Raw genomic sequence first — 14,767 nt, forward strand, 5'->3', positions numbered from 1 at the left:
CTATATATATATATATATAGAAAAGATGGAGACTTACACAGTTTAGAAAGAAGGAAAAGGAGTGTACGTCAGCACATTTCGACCTCACATCGAATCACCCCCTTTCCTTTTAAGTGGACAATAGTTTTGGCTACCTTGGGTAGATCGATACACCAGAGGATGCTTATATATTTTATCGACAAAGAATTCTCGGCAAATATTTTATCGGCAAAGAATTATTTGCCAACTACAAAATTCTATAACTTTTCAAGATTTATAAAGTTTATTTTTGTTGTTTGGTCATTTATTCATCCCATATGATGGTTCTAACAATATGCTAAAATTTTATACATCTATCTCGTAGTTTCATAAACTAAGAGAGACATATAGGTTTTATGAACAAATTTTTTTATTTTGTCTTATGAAGAAAATGTTCAAAATATAAATTGTACATCATGATGAGTTATACAAATTTGTAGTTGAAAACCTTTTCATTTAAATTAATTTACTGCTTTAAAATATGATTTTTAATTGTCTTTGCCTAGTGTTGAAAAAAACACTCGGCAAGAAGCTATTTGCCGAGTGTCAAAAATATAACACTCGGCAAAGAGTTTCTTCGCCGAGTGTTTTCGTTTACCGAGTGTTTTTTGTGTGACACTCGGAAAAAAACTTTCTCTACCGAGTGCTCGAAAACAAACATTCGGTAAAATATTTGGCACTCGACAAAGAACCAAATTTTGGTAATGTTACCTCTTTCAGTAACCATTAATTGTGAGTTGTGTCAGTAGAGTGCATGTCTAGCAGGGTGCAGTTTATTTTAGATCTTTTTCGTTGGCGCTTAAGTGGGCTGGGAATGATTGGAGGAAACCTGCTAATCCGCTGTGCTGCTGCTTCCATCATGCTAATGCCGGATTAATTAAAGTAAACCATTCCGCGGAATATGGTCGCGTGGAGCTGGGGGGAATCCGTTCCGTGCCCCCCACATGCACGCCGGCGTGGGGCCGACACCTGAGTTGACCTGCCTCCCCGCCCTCCCGGCACGTGGGCCCCTCCATCCCTCTCTCCTAGCTGCGCTGCTCAGCCTATCTGCAACCGTTATCCCTAAATTTTTCCTTATATATCACTTTTTTCCTCTATTTCCCTCCTATTTTTTCATCTCCCGCAGCGGTTTCCCTAAATACTCCCCCTATACCCCACTACCACTATAAAATATCATTTTGTATACTAACTATTGATTTTTTATCTACTAACAATTACTCGTGAACCCACAACACAATGTTTAGGGTGATAAACAGTGACACGCTAAATCTGGAAAGAGAGAGAAGGGAGCCGACACGTAGAGGGCGCTGTAGGGAGCACCGCTGTGGCTATAGGGTGCCTCCTACAGCCGACATGCAAGGAGAGGGGGCGGTAGCGTCGACCGCTGCAGTCAGTCTGATCTGAAAGGCATTGATCGTTTCCCCCTCCAGCTGTCACCGTCAATCCGTTTGCCTAGGGTGGTACTGGCAGATCGCAGTTTGTTCGCTACTGATTTTACAGTATTTTATCTGAATTGCAGCAGCAGCCGAAGCTTGCTTTTTCTTTCTTTCTTTCTTTTCAAATGCCTTATTATTATTTTATTACCAGCATAAGTACCTTATTACGAGTGAATCGGAGAAATCGGTGGCTTTATTTTGTTGTGGTCATGTAACCAGCAGTGTTTTTACGGTGACAGGACGGCTACGATATGCCGAAGCAGACAGCAGTGGCGACAAGGTAAGGACGAGCCAATGATGGCTGAGCCAGCCATCGATCAGTTTCTTTTCACCACTTGACCACAGCAATGATGGTGCTTCAAGTCGGTTTCCCACGACGGTGTCAAATCGTAATGGCCATGTCCACCGTATGGGGATCGTATATCTCCAGCTGGACGCCAGGAAACCGAAGAAAAATTAGGCAAGTTTAGGCCAAGCACTCGGTTTTTAAGTAACTGATTTATAAAAATTGAGATAGTTAAACATACCAGTTTATAATTCAGTTTATATAAATTAGATTTTCAGTTTCTTAAAAACCAAGTAGGTGACCTCTCCTATCTAAAATGCAAAAACTGTTTTCTTAAAAATATTTTGCTTCCAAACAAGATCTTAAAGAGTCGACAGATACAATTCGGTGACTGACCAAATACTGTAAGAGGCTAATCCTGCTAATTAAGGCAAAAGTGAAACTTTTTTTTAGAAATAGTAAGAGTTGCTTAATGCTCTTCCAGTTGGAATTGTAAGTCGTTTTTATTTTCATATATTCTCTCTATTTTAAATTATAATCAGATTTAACATTTTTAATTATACAATTTTTGCTGTACATTTAACTATATATACACCATATATAAATACTTACTTTAAAAATATGATGTCCATAAAAAGTACAACATCTTATAGCATGAAGAGATACACTGTAGAAAATACAAAAAAAAAACGTAGAAATACCGTAGATGCTAGAACTGAACGAGATCCACAAACAACTTGTAATTTTAAAGAAAATTAGTAGTAGTGCATGTCAAAGCTTTTAAGACTAGTTTGGGAACACCGTTTTTCTAAACGATTCCATTTTTTTAAAAAAACTAATTTTTTATGAAAAAATAAAAATCAATTAAAAAAATAGTATTCCCAAACTAGCCCTTAGATTTTGACATTCTTCACCAACGATGAGAACCATCCGATAGAGGGAAGGACGGTTAGACGGTGACGTCAGGCCGCACATCATGCTAGGGGAGGGTCGGGAGGAGCACCGGGCACCGGCAAAATAGGCGCAGATCCATTGCATTCTCATCCTGCGACACATGTCGGTATCCGGCAACCGGCATGCAGGGCCTAGGCTCCTTTCCTTTTCTTTCACTAGCCAGCCGTGAGCCGTGCATGACACTCTGTTTCCTACCCTGTTTTCAGGAACCTCTCGTCATCTTTTGCTGTTAGTACAGGGGTGTTTGAATATATTAGAGTTGATACTTAGTTAACTAAAAATTGCTAGCGAAATTAGTTAGTAAAGTATTACTCCCGTTTTTTGAATATATGTCGTTCACTAGTTTATTTTTAAACTAAAATATGACAAATAAAAAAGAATGAAGAGAGTAACTTGGTAATTTGCTAAAGGAAGCTAATAGTTAAATTATTAGCCCCACTGTGCTAGCAAGCTGGCCTCTCTGCCCATGAATACAGAATCCAAACGAAGAAAACATGGAACAAAAATAATTGGCTCCAACCTCCAACTGGGCTCACTCATGCTCCAACTAACTGCTAAGTTGCAACCCCACTCCCATTTCTATCTCTCTCCTCCTGCCATCACCCTAGAATAGGAGCATTTACCTCCGCTTTCTCTCTCTCCCTCTCTTCCATCCTCATGCTCCCTCTATATATACACATCTCCACCCTGTTGCTGGGTCCTCTCTTCCACCCACTGCAACCCCAAATCTCTCCTTCCTCACACACGCGAAGCTGAGAGACCAAAGAAGAAGAAGAAGGAGCGAGCAAGCAGAAAGTTAGCTAGCTGCTAGCGTGGAAGTGCCCAAGGCGAGAGAGAGAGACAAGCCTAGGACGGCCGCGCCAGGCTAGCCAGCCAGCTGCTAGCTCCTGCGGACGAGCCGATGGCTGGCGCCGACGTCGACGTCGGGACGGAGCTCCGGCTCGGCCTGCCGGGAGGAGGCGCCGCGGCGGCCAAGAAGGACACCATCGACCTCAAGCTGAAGCTGCCCACCGCCGGCATGGAGGAGGCGGCTGCCGCCGCCAGGCCGGAGCCGGCAGCCGAGAAGGCCAAGAGGCCCGCCGAGGCGCCGGCCGCCGATGCCGAGAAGCCACCTGCACCCAAGTACGTACACACATCTGCACACACGCATGCTGATTTAATTTGTCTGCACGGGTTATAGGCTTAAATTGACTGCTACTAGTAGTACTATCAAGTAGTAGTAGTTACCGTGGCTGTTCAATTAACACGAGTCCGAGATGCTAACTTTTTAAGCAATGATTTGGAACGCGTTATTAACCATGAAATTCCTGTGAGCTGAGTGCCATCTATGATATATATACAAGGGACTGTGTTTTCCCTCCCTCTTTTCTGTGTATGGAATAATAATACAAAAATATATAGCGTAATGGCATTTGGTAGAAAGCCTGTGCGTGACTTTATGTGCATGTCCTTGATGCTCTCTTTTTTTCCCACGCTCCTTGCTTCCTTTTATTTATTCAGGTTTTTTTTTGTATCTATAGTACGCCGAGTAATCTTAGCAAATCAACGGGACGATTTGAACAGGGTAAAATATCCATAGAAAAAGGATCCTCTGGGCAGAAAGTGCACACGGAGAAACTATTGTGTATGTCCCTTGTCGCTCGCAAAAGCGCGGCGCGAATTATCATCACCTTTTTTTAAAAATAAATAAATAAATAAAACGCATACCAGCATGTTCGTTTAATGGCTGGCTTTGTCGGTCCATGCCTGAAAGTGAATGGTGTACTTACTTAACCTTCTGGCAGTGGCAGATTCCATTAGGAGGATGGTGGCCGCTGTGTAGCCTTTTCCCCTCTTTTATACTGAAATAGAATGAACGGTTATGATTAATTGGATCTTTTGGATATCAGGGGAACCAAGTGGTTTCTGAATAATAGTGATGGTAATGATACACGCGGCCTTTATTTACCAAATCACAATGCCATTATACACATTACTAGCAGAACGCTGAGCTAGCTGGCCGCAAACAAGAATATATATAAAAACGCATGATCTGGCTGGCTATCGATCTCGAACTCTCGATGGATCCTATTTTCACATGATCGTAACTAAAAACTCCGAGTTGCATGCATGTCAGGGCACAGGCCGTGGGCTGGCCACCAGTCCGGTCGTACCGCAGGAACGCCATGACCGTCGTCCAGGCCGTGAGGAGCAAGAAGGAAGAGGAACCTGAGAAGCAGCAACAGCCCGCTGCCGCCAACGCCTTCGTGAAGGTCAGCATGGACGGCGCGCCCTACCTGCGCAAGGTGGACCTGAAGACGTACGGCAGCTACAAGGACCTCTCCGCTGCACTCAAGAAGATGTTCGGCACCTTCGTCACCGCAACTGGTAAATCTCACCCCGGCCCGTTGGCATAGGAATCTGCAGCATACAAGCTTGTGAACCGAACTGATACCGATCGCCACGCCTTTACAAATTCGGCGAATGCATTGAGTTGAGCTGAACCCACAGAAGCTGTGCGTCCATGATCCGTCTTACCAGGGAACAGCATGAACGAGGGGAGATTGGTTGATCCGGCCGGCGATGCTGATGATGTGGTCACTACTTACGAAGACAAGGATGGTGACTGGATGCTGGTCGGCGACGTCCCGTGGGAGTATGTTCTCCGTTCTAGCGTGCCATCGTCTGCTTTCGTATTTACTGACCCATGATTAGGACTCCAGTGTCTTGTATGTCGCCTTGCTGATTTTCTGGTCCCTGCAGGATGTTTGTCGACTCATGCAAGCGTCTGAGGATCATGAAGAGTTCTGAAGCCATAGGTCTTGGTTAGTGTCTCCAGATAAAATTACCTTCCAGAGTTCCATTGTAAGATTTTTAATGCGTCAACTCTAACCGCCTAAGTTTTTCTTCATTGCAAAAAAAAAAAAATACAGCACCAAGAACGAAGGATAAGTGCAAGAACAAGAGCTGAAGAAGATGCAGTGTTAAAGATGTTGCCCATTGTATCAGAAGAATGGTCCCCTTGCAGTGCGCTGCCGTTTTTTTTTTCCTACTAGAAATATAACGCGTTTTAATTACTAGTTGGAGGGAGACCTGTCTTGTTCAACTCGTTCATGGACCAGAAGCAATAATATATCCGTGTGTAGCTGGATTGGTGTTATGTCATGTCCCCTACCGTGTCTCCCAGAATCTACTTGGTGATTTTATTCCAGTGTTGTTAATCAAGTTTATGTGATTGTTAAGTAAAGGGCATCAATGGGACTATTATTATTTATTATTATGGTACCTGTATGTGGTCAAGTGGGTGGAACAGGCCATGTGCCAGGTGATGGGGGAATCCATTAGTATAACTCTAGTCTATTTGAGTTATTGGCTGGGTCTTGAGGCATGATGGCATGATCACAACATGAAGCTTCCTTGCTCCTTCTATAGCTGTGACCAAAGCCAAGTACATTGCATAAACAAACTAAACCATACTTTATTCATCACACATTTATGAGTACGAAAATGAAACAGGTATAGAAGATGGCAGCCGTGGTCTGCACGGCATCTAAAACATGATAATATCTTGAAAACGGTATGAAATAATGGGTGTCCTTCTGGGATCACACAACAACTGAATGCAACCTTCCAATGATTATGTGGAAGTTATGTGGTGAGAATCAGAGAAAGGCTACATTATCTCTTTGTTTTGTGCGTAAAGGGGCATACAAACTAATGAGTCTACAAAACAGAAAGTATCCCCCATATTGGTTACCATACAGCCAAAACTGGATGGAATGCACAACAATCATTTGTGGAGAAAATCCAGCATTCCCAGTGGATAATACCACATGATATACAGAACTAGTAAAATGTAATTGGCTTACATCAAACTGGAGCTTGAGCAATGTACAACTCAGGGAGATCTCACTCCTCCAGGCAGTAGAGCTCCCCAGTATTTGCATGTGAGCAGAAAATTGCATATAAATAATCCACATGAACATGTTAATCCTGCACAACCAATTACTGCAAGTGTTCAATAAAAACTTGCAAGTAAACTTCATCTGCAAATATGAAGTCTGGTCCCTCTCAAAGCCATATCTTCAGGATCTCAAGTGGACCAAATAGCAGAGACATGGTGAAGCTCCATGACTTTCTAGCCCTGAACAGCCAACTCCTGCAAGTGTTCAATAAACACTTGCAAACTAACATCGTCGGTGAAAATGACTTCAGATCCCTCTGAAAGCTGTGTTTTCTGTGTCACAGATGGATTCAAGCGAGCGAGCAGGAACCTGGCCTGACTACCATGCTGGTCACACTTTATGAGTTTTGGCACAGGGAAACGGTCTACCAATAGTGCCTCTGCATCTACTTCTGGTGCTTCAAGGAGCTTCCGCAAATTTTCGTGGTTTGGGTCCTTGTGATAGCCAAGCTTCCTCCATTGAGCAATCTTTGAGCCATAATGAATCACGATATAGAAGTATGAATCAAATAGTAAAATGACATCAGGAGAGATGGAGCTGACATCTAACAGCACAGGAATAGGTGGTCCATCAAATGAGTACTGGAATAGAGTAGGCTGGATCATGATTAGAGACCCCACAACTCCCTCCCTATTCAGCATCAACCTGAAGAAAGCAGTTTCATCAGGAGAGCTGTTGAAAACATCAATGAACTGTGATCTCCGCAAGTAGTACATGAACTGTGGATACAAGGAGAAGTTTGTTGACAGCCGAAATGTAGATGGATCTTCAGAAACATAGTTTCCAAACTTAGCAGTGAAGCGGATAAGCATCTTGTCAAGCCATCGTATAACATCTCTAACATGGTACGTCTCTGCCCTGTAAACAGCAAGCCTGGCCATAACAGCTGCAGCAGCTTCCTGATCAAACCCTGCAGCAATTTCAGGAGATCGAGGAGCAGCCCACCTTCTTGCAACGGTCGTTACCCTTAGGCGATAACTACCATCACCAGCTCGGTACCTTGTCATGAACTGAATAAAGAAGACAGTTGGGGGCTCAGCTTTACGACTGCAATCAACTCGGAAAAAGAAAGCAATGTTGGTCTTGCTGCTCAGTGAACTAGTTTTCCAATAATTTGTCCCACCTTCACCAATTTCCTTATCACTAACGGAGCTATTTTTCCTGCGAAGGGAAATGCAGGGACCAAGGGCGCCACAAATCTTCACCTCCTTTGATGTCACTATTTCAATCGTCGCATTGAAGTTCATATTAAGGTTATTGGCGCCTTCACGCTTGAACATATGCCTAAAACAGCTTTTGAACTGCTCAGACTCAAATGATTCTGTATGCACCATTAAACCCCCTGACACTTCAATTGGATTCCTCAGCTCTGCGGCCCCAACCTGATCAAGGGAGCAAGCAAACAGATCAAGAACTAATGCATGATCTGTCAACCTCTTTGCAACTTTCTTATAGAAATCACGTGCTTTGTCAGTCAAAGGTGCGTTGCTATTGAATATGTCACGATGAGAACGAATTGCTTTCCCAAGATCAGTTTCCACAACACACCCTGGACCAACTGTTGCAGGACCAGATGTAAAGACCATAATCCGACCACCAGTACTGGGTGAGCAGCAACCCTCTAGAAGAGCAATAGCAGTAGAAATCGCTGCGCCAGTTGCCCTTAAAGGGCGGTGCCCACGTGGACATGCAGACATGGAGCTCAGGTCCTCTATTGCAGATGTGATGTTAAATTCACATTCAGAAACAGGCAGCAAAAATCGCTGTGCTTCAGTGGACCTTGGCATAGCCAACTTCTTGTATGGTGAACGGTGAACACCTAGAAGTTTTTGTATCTGAAATATAAAAGAAGACTTATGTGATATACAGTAACCAAAACAAATTCTAAAATACAAGCAATTGCAAAAGCATATCACCAAACTTGAAGCAATTCAAAACACGAGTGACCAGAATTTTATATGCAAGTTTGAAAAACAGGAACATAGCAACAGCAACTCTAAACCAAACCCAATTTTTTTTTAGAGTTTTAGGGCATGGCCAAACCGCCAAAGACCAAAACCCAAAGTTTTATGCAAAGGGAAAAATTTTCTGGCTATGCAGTTTTCAAGTTTCAACATTTTCTCTAGCACTACGTTTGGACAAGAGCATTTGCAAGAGTGGTATCCTACAGTGCAGAGATATTCAAGTTATACAGCTGACAACAATTACCACCTTACAACTCCAAGAGCCTACAGCTCCTATAAAAAAGCAGTACAATGCAGGGATAAAGTGTCCAGGTCACGAAGAATTTTACAAACCAAACAATTTCAAGTGTCTATACAATGTACATTTCACTATTTCAGTAGATGTAACAGCACTCAACATAAGCAATACTATCAGAAGACAAAATTTATGTAACATAAGTTCAAAGATGGCATTGTTCCATGCATTTATTGATGGGAAACAGAGTACTTGCTGTATTTGACCAGTTGCCACTGGTAGTGGGCTAGTGGCAAATGTAAGACAGGTGAGAGAGAGAGAAAGATTAGATGGGTCATGCTAGTAGTGGCAAAAAGCTAATACATGCCCCATAACTAGCATTACAACAAGCTACTTACATTCAAATTTCAAACCAGGTTTGAGAAATCTGCCAGAAGAGTTTTAAAATGTGATGAGTAGTAGCAGGCTGGTTGCGTCGGAACAGATTATGCATACTCGCGAAACTAGAATGCTGATCATGCCATATAGATTGTTGCAGAACCAAATTACAAATCCATTGCCCTAAGGATCACATTACAAATTCACAAACCTTGTCAGACTCGAGCTCACGCTCGCCGTTGAGCACAACCACTCGAGCGCAACCCTCAAATCCAAGATCGTGCACCCATACGGACGCAGCGAAAGTGACGAGCGCCACCCTGATCCCCTCGGGCAGCCCTTGCACGACCCTGCGTACCTCGTCCTTCAGCACGGCGAGCTCCTCGGCCGCCGTGGCCGCATCGATCACGAACACGAGCGCAGGTGGCCCCGGGCCCCCGGCCTCGGCGGGGTCCGGAGGCAGCGAGTACTCGACGCTGGAGTGGGTGGGGAAGAGCTCGGCGGGGAGCGCGTCGGGGGCCAGGAGGCGCGGGAACGGGTTGCCGGTGGCGCCGCAGAAGGGGCAGGACCAGCGCGCGGAGCCGTGGTGCACGCGCGAGAACGGGTTGAGCGCGGCGCCGCAACCCGGGGAGGCGCAGCGGAGCGGCGCGTAGGGGAGCAGCGGGAGGAGGTCGGGCGCCGTGGGGTGCTGCAGCGGCGAGCAGAGGACGGCCGTGGGCACGACGAGGGACGCGGCGGCGGGAGCAGTCGGCGGCCACGAGTGCCACGGCCACCGGAGGCCCTCCACGGCCTCCAGCTCCGCGAAGTCCATCGGAATCGGAGCCCGATCGAGGTGGTTGGCGCCGCGGTGGAGTAGCGACTAGGGTTTGCCTTCGTCTTCCAGTGTGCAGCCTTTTTCCCTTTGAGGGTTCTTTTTTTTAAAAAAAATAAAGCTTGGTGGATTCCATTCTTTCTCGGTATTTTTTCCTGGGAGGCCGTAGGAGCCTGTGTAATCCATTATGTTGATGCAATTGTATATTTTGATGTATTTAACTAAAATCCAATGCTAACTACTATTTTTTATTTGACTCCTTTTTATCTAAAATCTATTATTCTCTCTGTTTTCCCAAATAATTTGTTTGACTTCTTAATCTAAGTTTGACTGTCTTATCTTATTAAAAAAATCATAATTATTATTAATTTTTACTATAATATTATTTAACATATAATAAACTTTCAATATTTATTTTTTTAAAACAAATGAATAAGATAAGGCAGTCAAGCTTAGTAAAAATTAAACAAATTATAAATTAAAACAGAGGGAGTAATTATTTTATGTTTAACTTTTCTTATATAAAATAGTAGTTAACGTTGGGTTCTCATAAGACACATCAATTGGACGATCGTAACAATATACAGTTTGATTGGATGACTGGTTATACGCGGTCCGACGCGCACCAACCTGGCCGGACAGATACACAGATTTGAGTGTATCTGTGCGTACAACAGAAATGACATGTTTTGTATCCACTTATATAACTTACGTCTTACATGTGTAAACAACCAAACAAAAGCTTAGATAAAGTCAACTCATGTGATGGATCACAACAAGATGGTGCGGCAACCAATTATATGGATAATTGATGATAAATATATACCTCACAACTAGATGCACAATCCGTAAATATATACTAGGTTAGTGCCCGTGCATTGCAACGAAAACATATAATACCTCGATAATATATATATATATATATATATATGTTATATTGTTATGTGTGTTATACTATTATGAGTTGGAGGCAGAATTCGCGGCTGCAGGCGGACTGTCGATGTCGCTAGGCCACGGCCCAAGGGCCCTCCTCCCTCTGTCGCTGCCAGGCCGAAGTGTTTGGATGGAGGGATGAGGAAGGATGAAGAGAGATGGGATGAGATCATTCTAACTTAACCCGCGTTTGGTTTGGAGGTCCAGAGTCAGGGTCAAGAAATATTCTTCAAAAAATGGTGGATGAGGCCATCTCTCAAAAAATAAGGGACGGGGTCAGCCCAGTGTTGATCCCGGTCCATCCCTCGTTGACACCTAACCAAACACTAAATAAATTCCTCGTTAGTTAAAATAGGGGAAGATTTAAGCTCTCTTGTTCCCTTTCGATACGGACTTAGGCTGACTCCAACAATATCCGGAAAATCGATCTGTACGCTAAATTTAGCGTTCTGTACGTGCGCTATCCGCTCCAACAACGTCCGCTAAGAGTTCCGCTAATTTAGAGAAGCCCTCTGACATCCGCTAAAGGTGGAGAATCGCTGTTCATCCGCTATTTGTCCTTCGCATCGTCCAAGGAGGAGCTGCGACACACTGTGACGCACAACCAGCCACCACCACGCCATGGCCTTCGGAGCTTTCGTTGGAGACCGCGGCAGCACAGAGCACCTCGACCATGCTATCCCCCATCACCGTGCAGGCCAGCGTGGTCGGCGTCGTCTGGCGACCACACACATCGCGGCAGCCATCTAGCAAGTCAGCTCGCGCCATGGAGGAGGAAAGACGACCGATGCCTGGGAGGAGGAGCACGTGGCTGCGTGTCGTGGAGGAGAAAAGACGACCGACTGCCATTCGTCGGCTGTCTCCTCTGCGACTGAAAGTCGCCTAGAGGGGGGTGAATAGGGCGAAACTGAAATTTACAAAGTTAATCACAACTACAAGCCGAGTTAGCGTTAGAAATATAATTGAGTCCGCGAGAGAGGGTGCAAAACAAATCACAAGCAAATAAAGAGAGTGACACGTGGATTTGTTTTACCGAGGTTCGGTTCTCACAAACCTACTCCCCGTTGAGGAGGCTACAAAGGCCGGGTCTTTTCAACCCCTTCCCTCTCTCAAACGGTCCCTCGGACCGAGTGAGCTTTCTCTTCTCAAATTAACCGGGAACAAAACTTCCCCGCAAGGACCACCACACAATTGGTGTCTCTTGCCTCGGTTACAAGTGAGTATTGATCTCAAGAAAGAATGAGAAAGAAAGCACGATTGCAAAAGCCAAGCGACAAGAGCGACGAATAACACACGGATCACTTTCTCTCTCAAGTCACTAATCACTAATGATCTCTTTTCTCAATTGTGAAACTTGGAGAGATGGAGGCTTTGAATGTGTCTTGGAATGGATTGCTAGCTCTTGTATTGAATGTTGAAGGTTGGAATGCTTGGATGAAGTGAATGGAGGTGGTTGGGGTTGTATTTATAGCCACCAACCACTTCCTAGCCGTTGCTCCATTCTGCCGACCGCGGACGGTCCGCCCGCCTGGTCCGGACGGTCCGCGCCTGTAGATCAACGGCTAAAAACGCAACGGTCAACAGTAACGGCTATATCAACAGCTATATTACATTTAATGCGTCGTCGGATGTCAGATAAAGCCAGTCGCGGACGGTCCGGTCGTGCACCCCGGACGGTCCACGAGGACGCTATAATTCATTTTTCCGAACCCGTCACCTTCGGGTTTTTCGGTTCCTCACCTACCGGACGGTCCGCGCCTGAGGCCGGACGGTCCGCGCGAGGTCACGGACGGTCCTTGCTTTTCCTCCGGACTGTCCGTAGTGCAGACTTGGATTTTTGCATTGGTTCTGTCCGAGGGTCATTCTGGTGTTGCGGACGGTCCGCCGTAAGGGCCCGGACGATCCGCGCTTGGTCTGTTTTTCCAAAAAGCTTCTCCTGTCTGGAATAATCTACGGTATTCCGGACAGTCGATTTAGTATAGTTGTAGATGAACCTTTGGCACCTGTAGATTATATAATCTAGAGCAAACTAGTTAGTCCAATTATTTGTGTTGGGCAAATCAACCACCAAAATCATTTAGGAAATAGGTGTAAGCCTAATTCCCTTTCAATCTCCCCCTTTTTGGTGATTGATGCCAACACAAACCAAAGCAAATATAGAAGTGCATAATTGAACTAGTTTGCATAATGTAAGTGCAAAGGTTGCTTGGAATTGAGCCAATATAAATACTTATAATATATGCATGGATTGTTTCTTCATTTTTTAATATTTTGGACCACGCTTGCACCATATGTTGTGTTTTTGCAAATTTATTTGTAAATTCTTTTCAAAGTTCTTTTGCAAATAGTCAAAGGTGAATGAATAAGATTTTTCGAAGAATTTTCAAGATTTGAAATTTTCTCCCCCTGTTTCAAATGCTTTTTCTTTGACTAAACAAAACTCCCCCTAAATGAGATCCTCCTCTTAGTGTTCAAGAGGGTTTTGATATATCAATTTTGAAATACTACTTTTCTCCCCCTTTTGAACACAATAAGATACCAATTTGAAATTTATCAATTGAGAATCATACCATTGAAAAATCATTTGTTAAAATTAGGTGGTGGTGCGGTCCTTTTGCTTTGGGCTAATACTTTCTCCCCCTTTGGCATGAATCGCCAAAAACGGAGTCATTAGAGCCCTAGAAATTACTCTCTCCCCCTTTGGTCATAAATAAATGAGTGAAGATTATACCAAAGACGGAGTCCTCTTCTCCCCCAAAGATGGAGAGTTGCTCGGAGTGACGGCGAAGGATGAGTTACGGAGTGGAAGCCTTTGTCTTCGCCGAAGACTCCAATTTCCTTTCAATACACCTATGACTTGGTTTGAAGTAGACTTGAAAACACATTAGTCATAGCATATGAAAGAGACATGATCAAAGGTATATAAAAGAGCTTGAAAGGGAAATGTGCCTTTGGGCCATTTCTAAGTATTTTGGTGATTTAGTGTCCAACACAAGTGCCTAAGTGAAAAATGGTGGGAAAAGTACAAATCAAGGATAAAGGTATGTTTCTCGGACTTAGTACATTGTTTTAGAGACTAATGTATTGTGTCTAAGTGCTGGAAACAGGAAAAATCGAATTAGAATTGTCTTGGCTCGAGCAGCCAAGACTCTGCTGAGTCTGGGAGCACCGGACTGTCCGGTGTGCACCAGACAGTGTCCGGTGCGCCAGGCTGGTTCGAGCGAAGTGGCCGCTCTCGGGAATTTACCGGCGACGTACGGCTATAATTCACCGGACTGTCCGGTGCGCACCAGACTGTCCGGTGAGCCAACGGTCGGCCGCGCGATCTGCGTGGGACACGTGGCCGAGCCAACGGCTAGAAGGGGGCACCGGACTGTCCGGTGTGCACCGGACATGTCCGGTGCGCCAACGGCTCTCTGGCTGCCAACGGTCGGCTGCGCCAGTTAAGGAAAGAAATCGGGCACCGGACAGTGTCCGGTGTGCACCGGACTGTCCGGTGCGCCACGCGACAAAAGTCAAGAATTGTCTTCCCAGATTGCTCTCAACGGCTCCTAGCTGCCTTGAGGCTATAAAAGGGACCCCTAGGCGCATGGAGGAGAACACCAAGCATTCCTTGAGCACTCTTGATCACTCACACATCATTCTTGCGCACTTGTTCGACATTCTAGTGATTTGAGCTCTGTTCTAGTGTGCTAGTCTTTTGAGCTTAAGTCTGGGTCTTGTGTGTGCGTATTTGTTGTGATCTTTGTGACTTGTGTGAGTTGCTAATCCCTCCCTTGCTCCGTATTTCTTTGTGAACTTCAAGTGT

General features: G+C 44.6%; 2 protein-coding genes across 4 annotated transcripts; one reads left to right on the forward strand and one right to left on the reverse strand.

Annotated features, from left to right (window-relative positions):
• Positions 1–3,115: 3,115 nt before the first annotated feature.
• Positions 3,116–10,217, reverse strand: LOC103625891 (protein transport protein sec23-1). Of its 3 annotated transcripts, none has more exons than XR_552580.4 (3): positions 9,427–10,178; positions 6,543–8,473; positions 3,116–4,535 (listed from the first exon to the last, which is right to left on the reverse strand). XR_552580.4 is itself a non-coding variant. In XM_008646294.4 (2 exons), exons 1-2 carry the CDS (start codon positions 10,024–10,026, stop codon positions 6,812–6,814), a joined length of 2,262 nt encoding a protein of 753 aa, XP_008644516.1. In that variant the 5' UTR covers positions 10,027–10,217; the 3' UTR covers positions 5,712–6,811. The 3 variants fall into 3 exon arrangements, 1 of the variants encoding a protein (XP_008644516.1); XR_552579.4 differs by lacking the exon at positions 3,116–4,535 and adding an exon at positions 5,636–6,105; XM_008646294.4 differs by lacking the exon at positions 3,116–4,535 and having other exon boundaries at positions 5,712–8,473; positions 9,427–10,217.
• On the forward strand, positions 3,282–5,901 carry LOC100283579 (IAA13 - auxin-responsive Aux/IAA family member). Its single transcript, NM_001176827.2, has 5 exons — positions 3,282–3,816; positions 4,811–5,061; positions 5,215–5,329; positions 5,437–5,498; positions 5,607–5,901. The coding sequence occupies exons 1-5, from the start codon at positions 3,596–3,598 to the stop codon at positions 5,642–5,644; spliced, it is 687 nt and encodes a 228-aa protein (NP_001170298.1). The 5' UTR covers positions 3,282–3,595; the 3' UTR covers positions 5,645–5,901.
• Positions 10,218–14,767: the final 4,550 nt, after the last annotated feature.

The sequence above is a fragment of the Zea mays genome, chromosome 5, assembly GCF_902167145.1.
Source record: "Zea mays cultivar B73 chromosome 5, Zm-B73-REFERENCE-NAM-5.0, whole genome shotgun sequence".
Lineage (NCBI taxonomy): Eukaryota > Viridiplantae > Streptophyta > Magnoliopsida > Poales > Poaceae > Zea > Zea mays.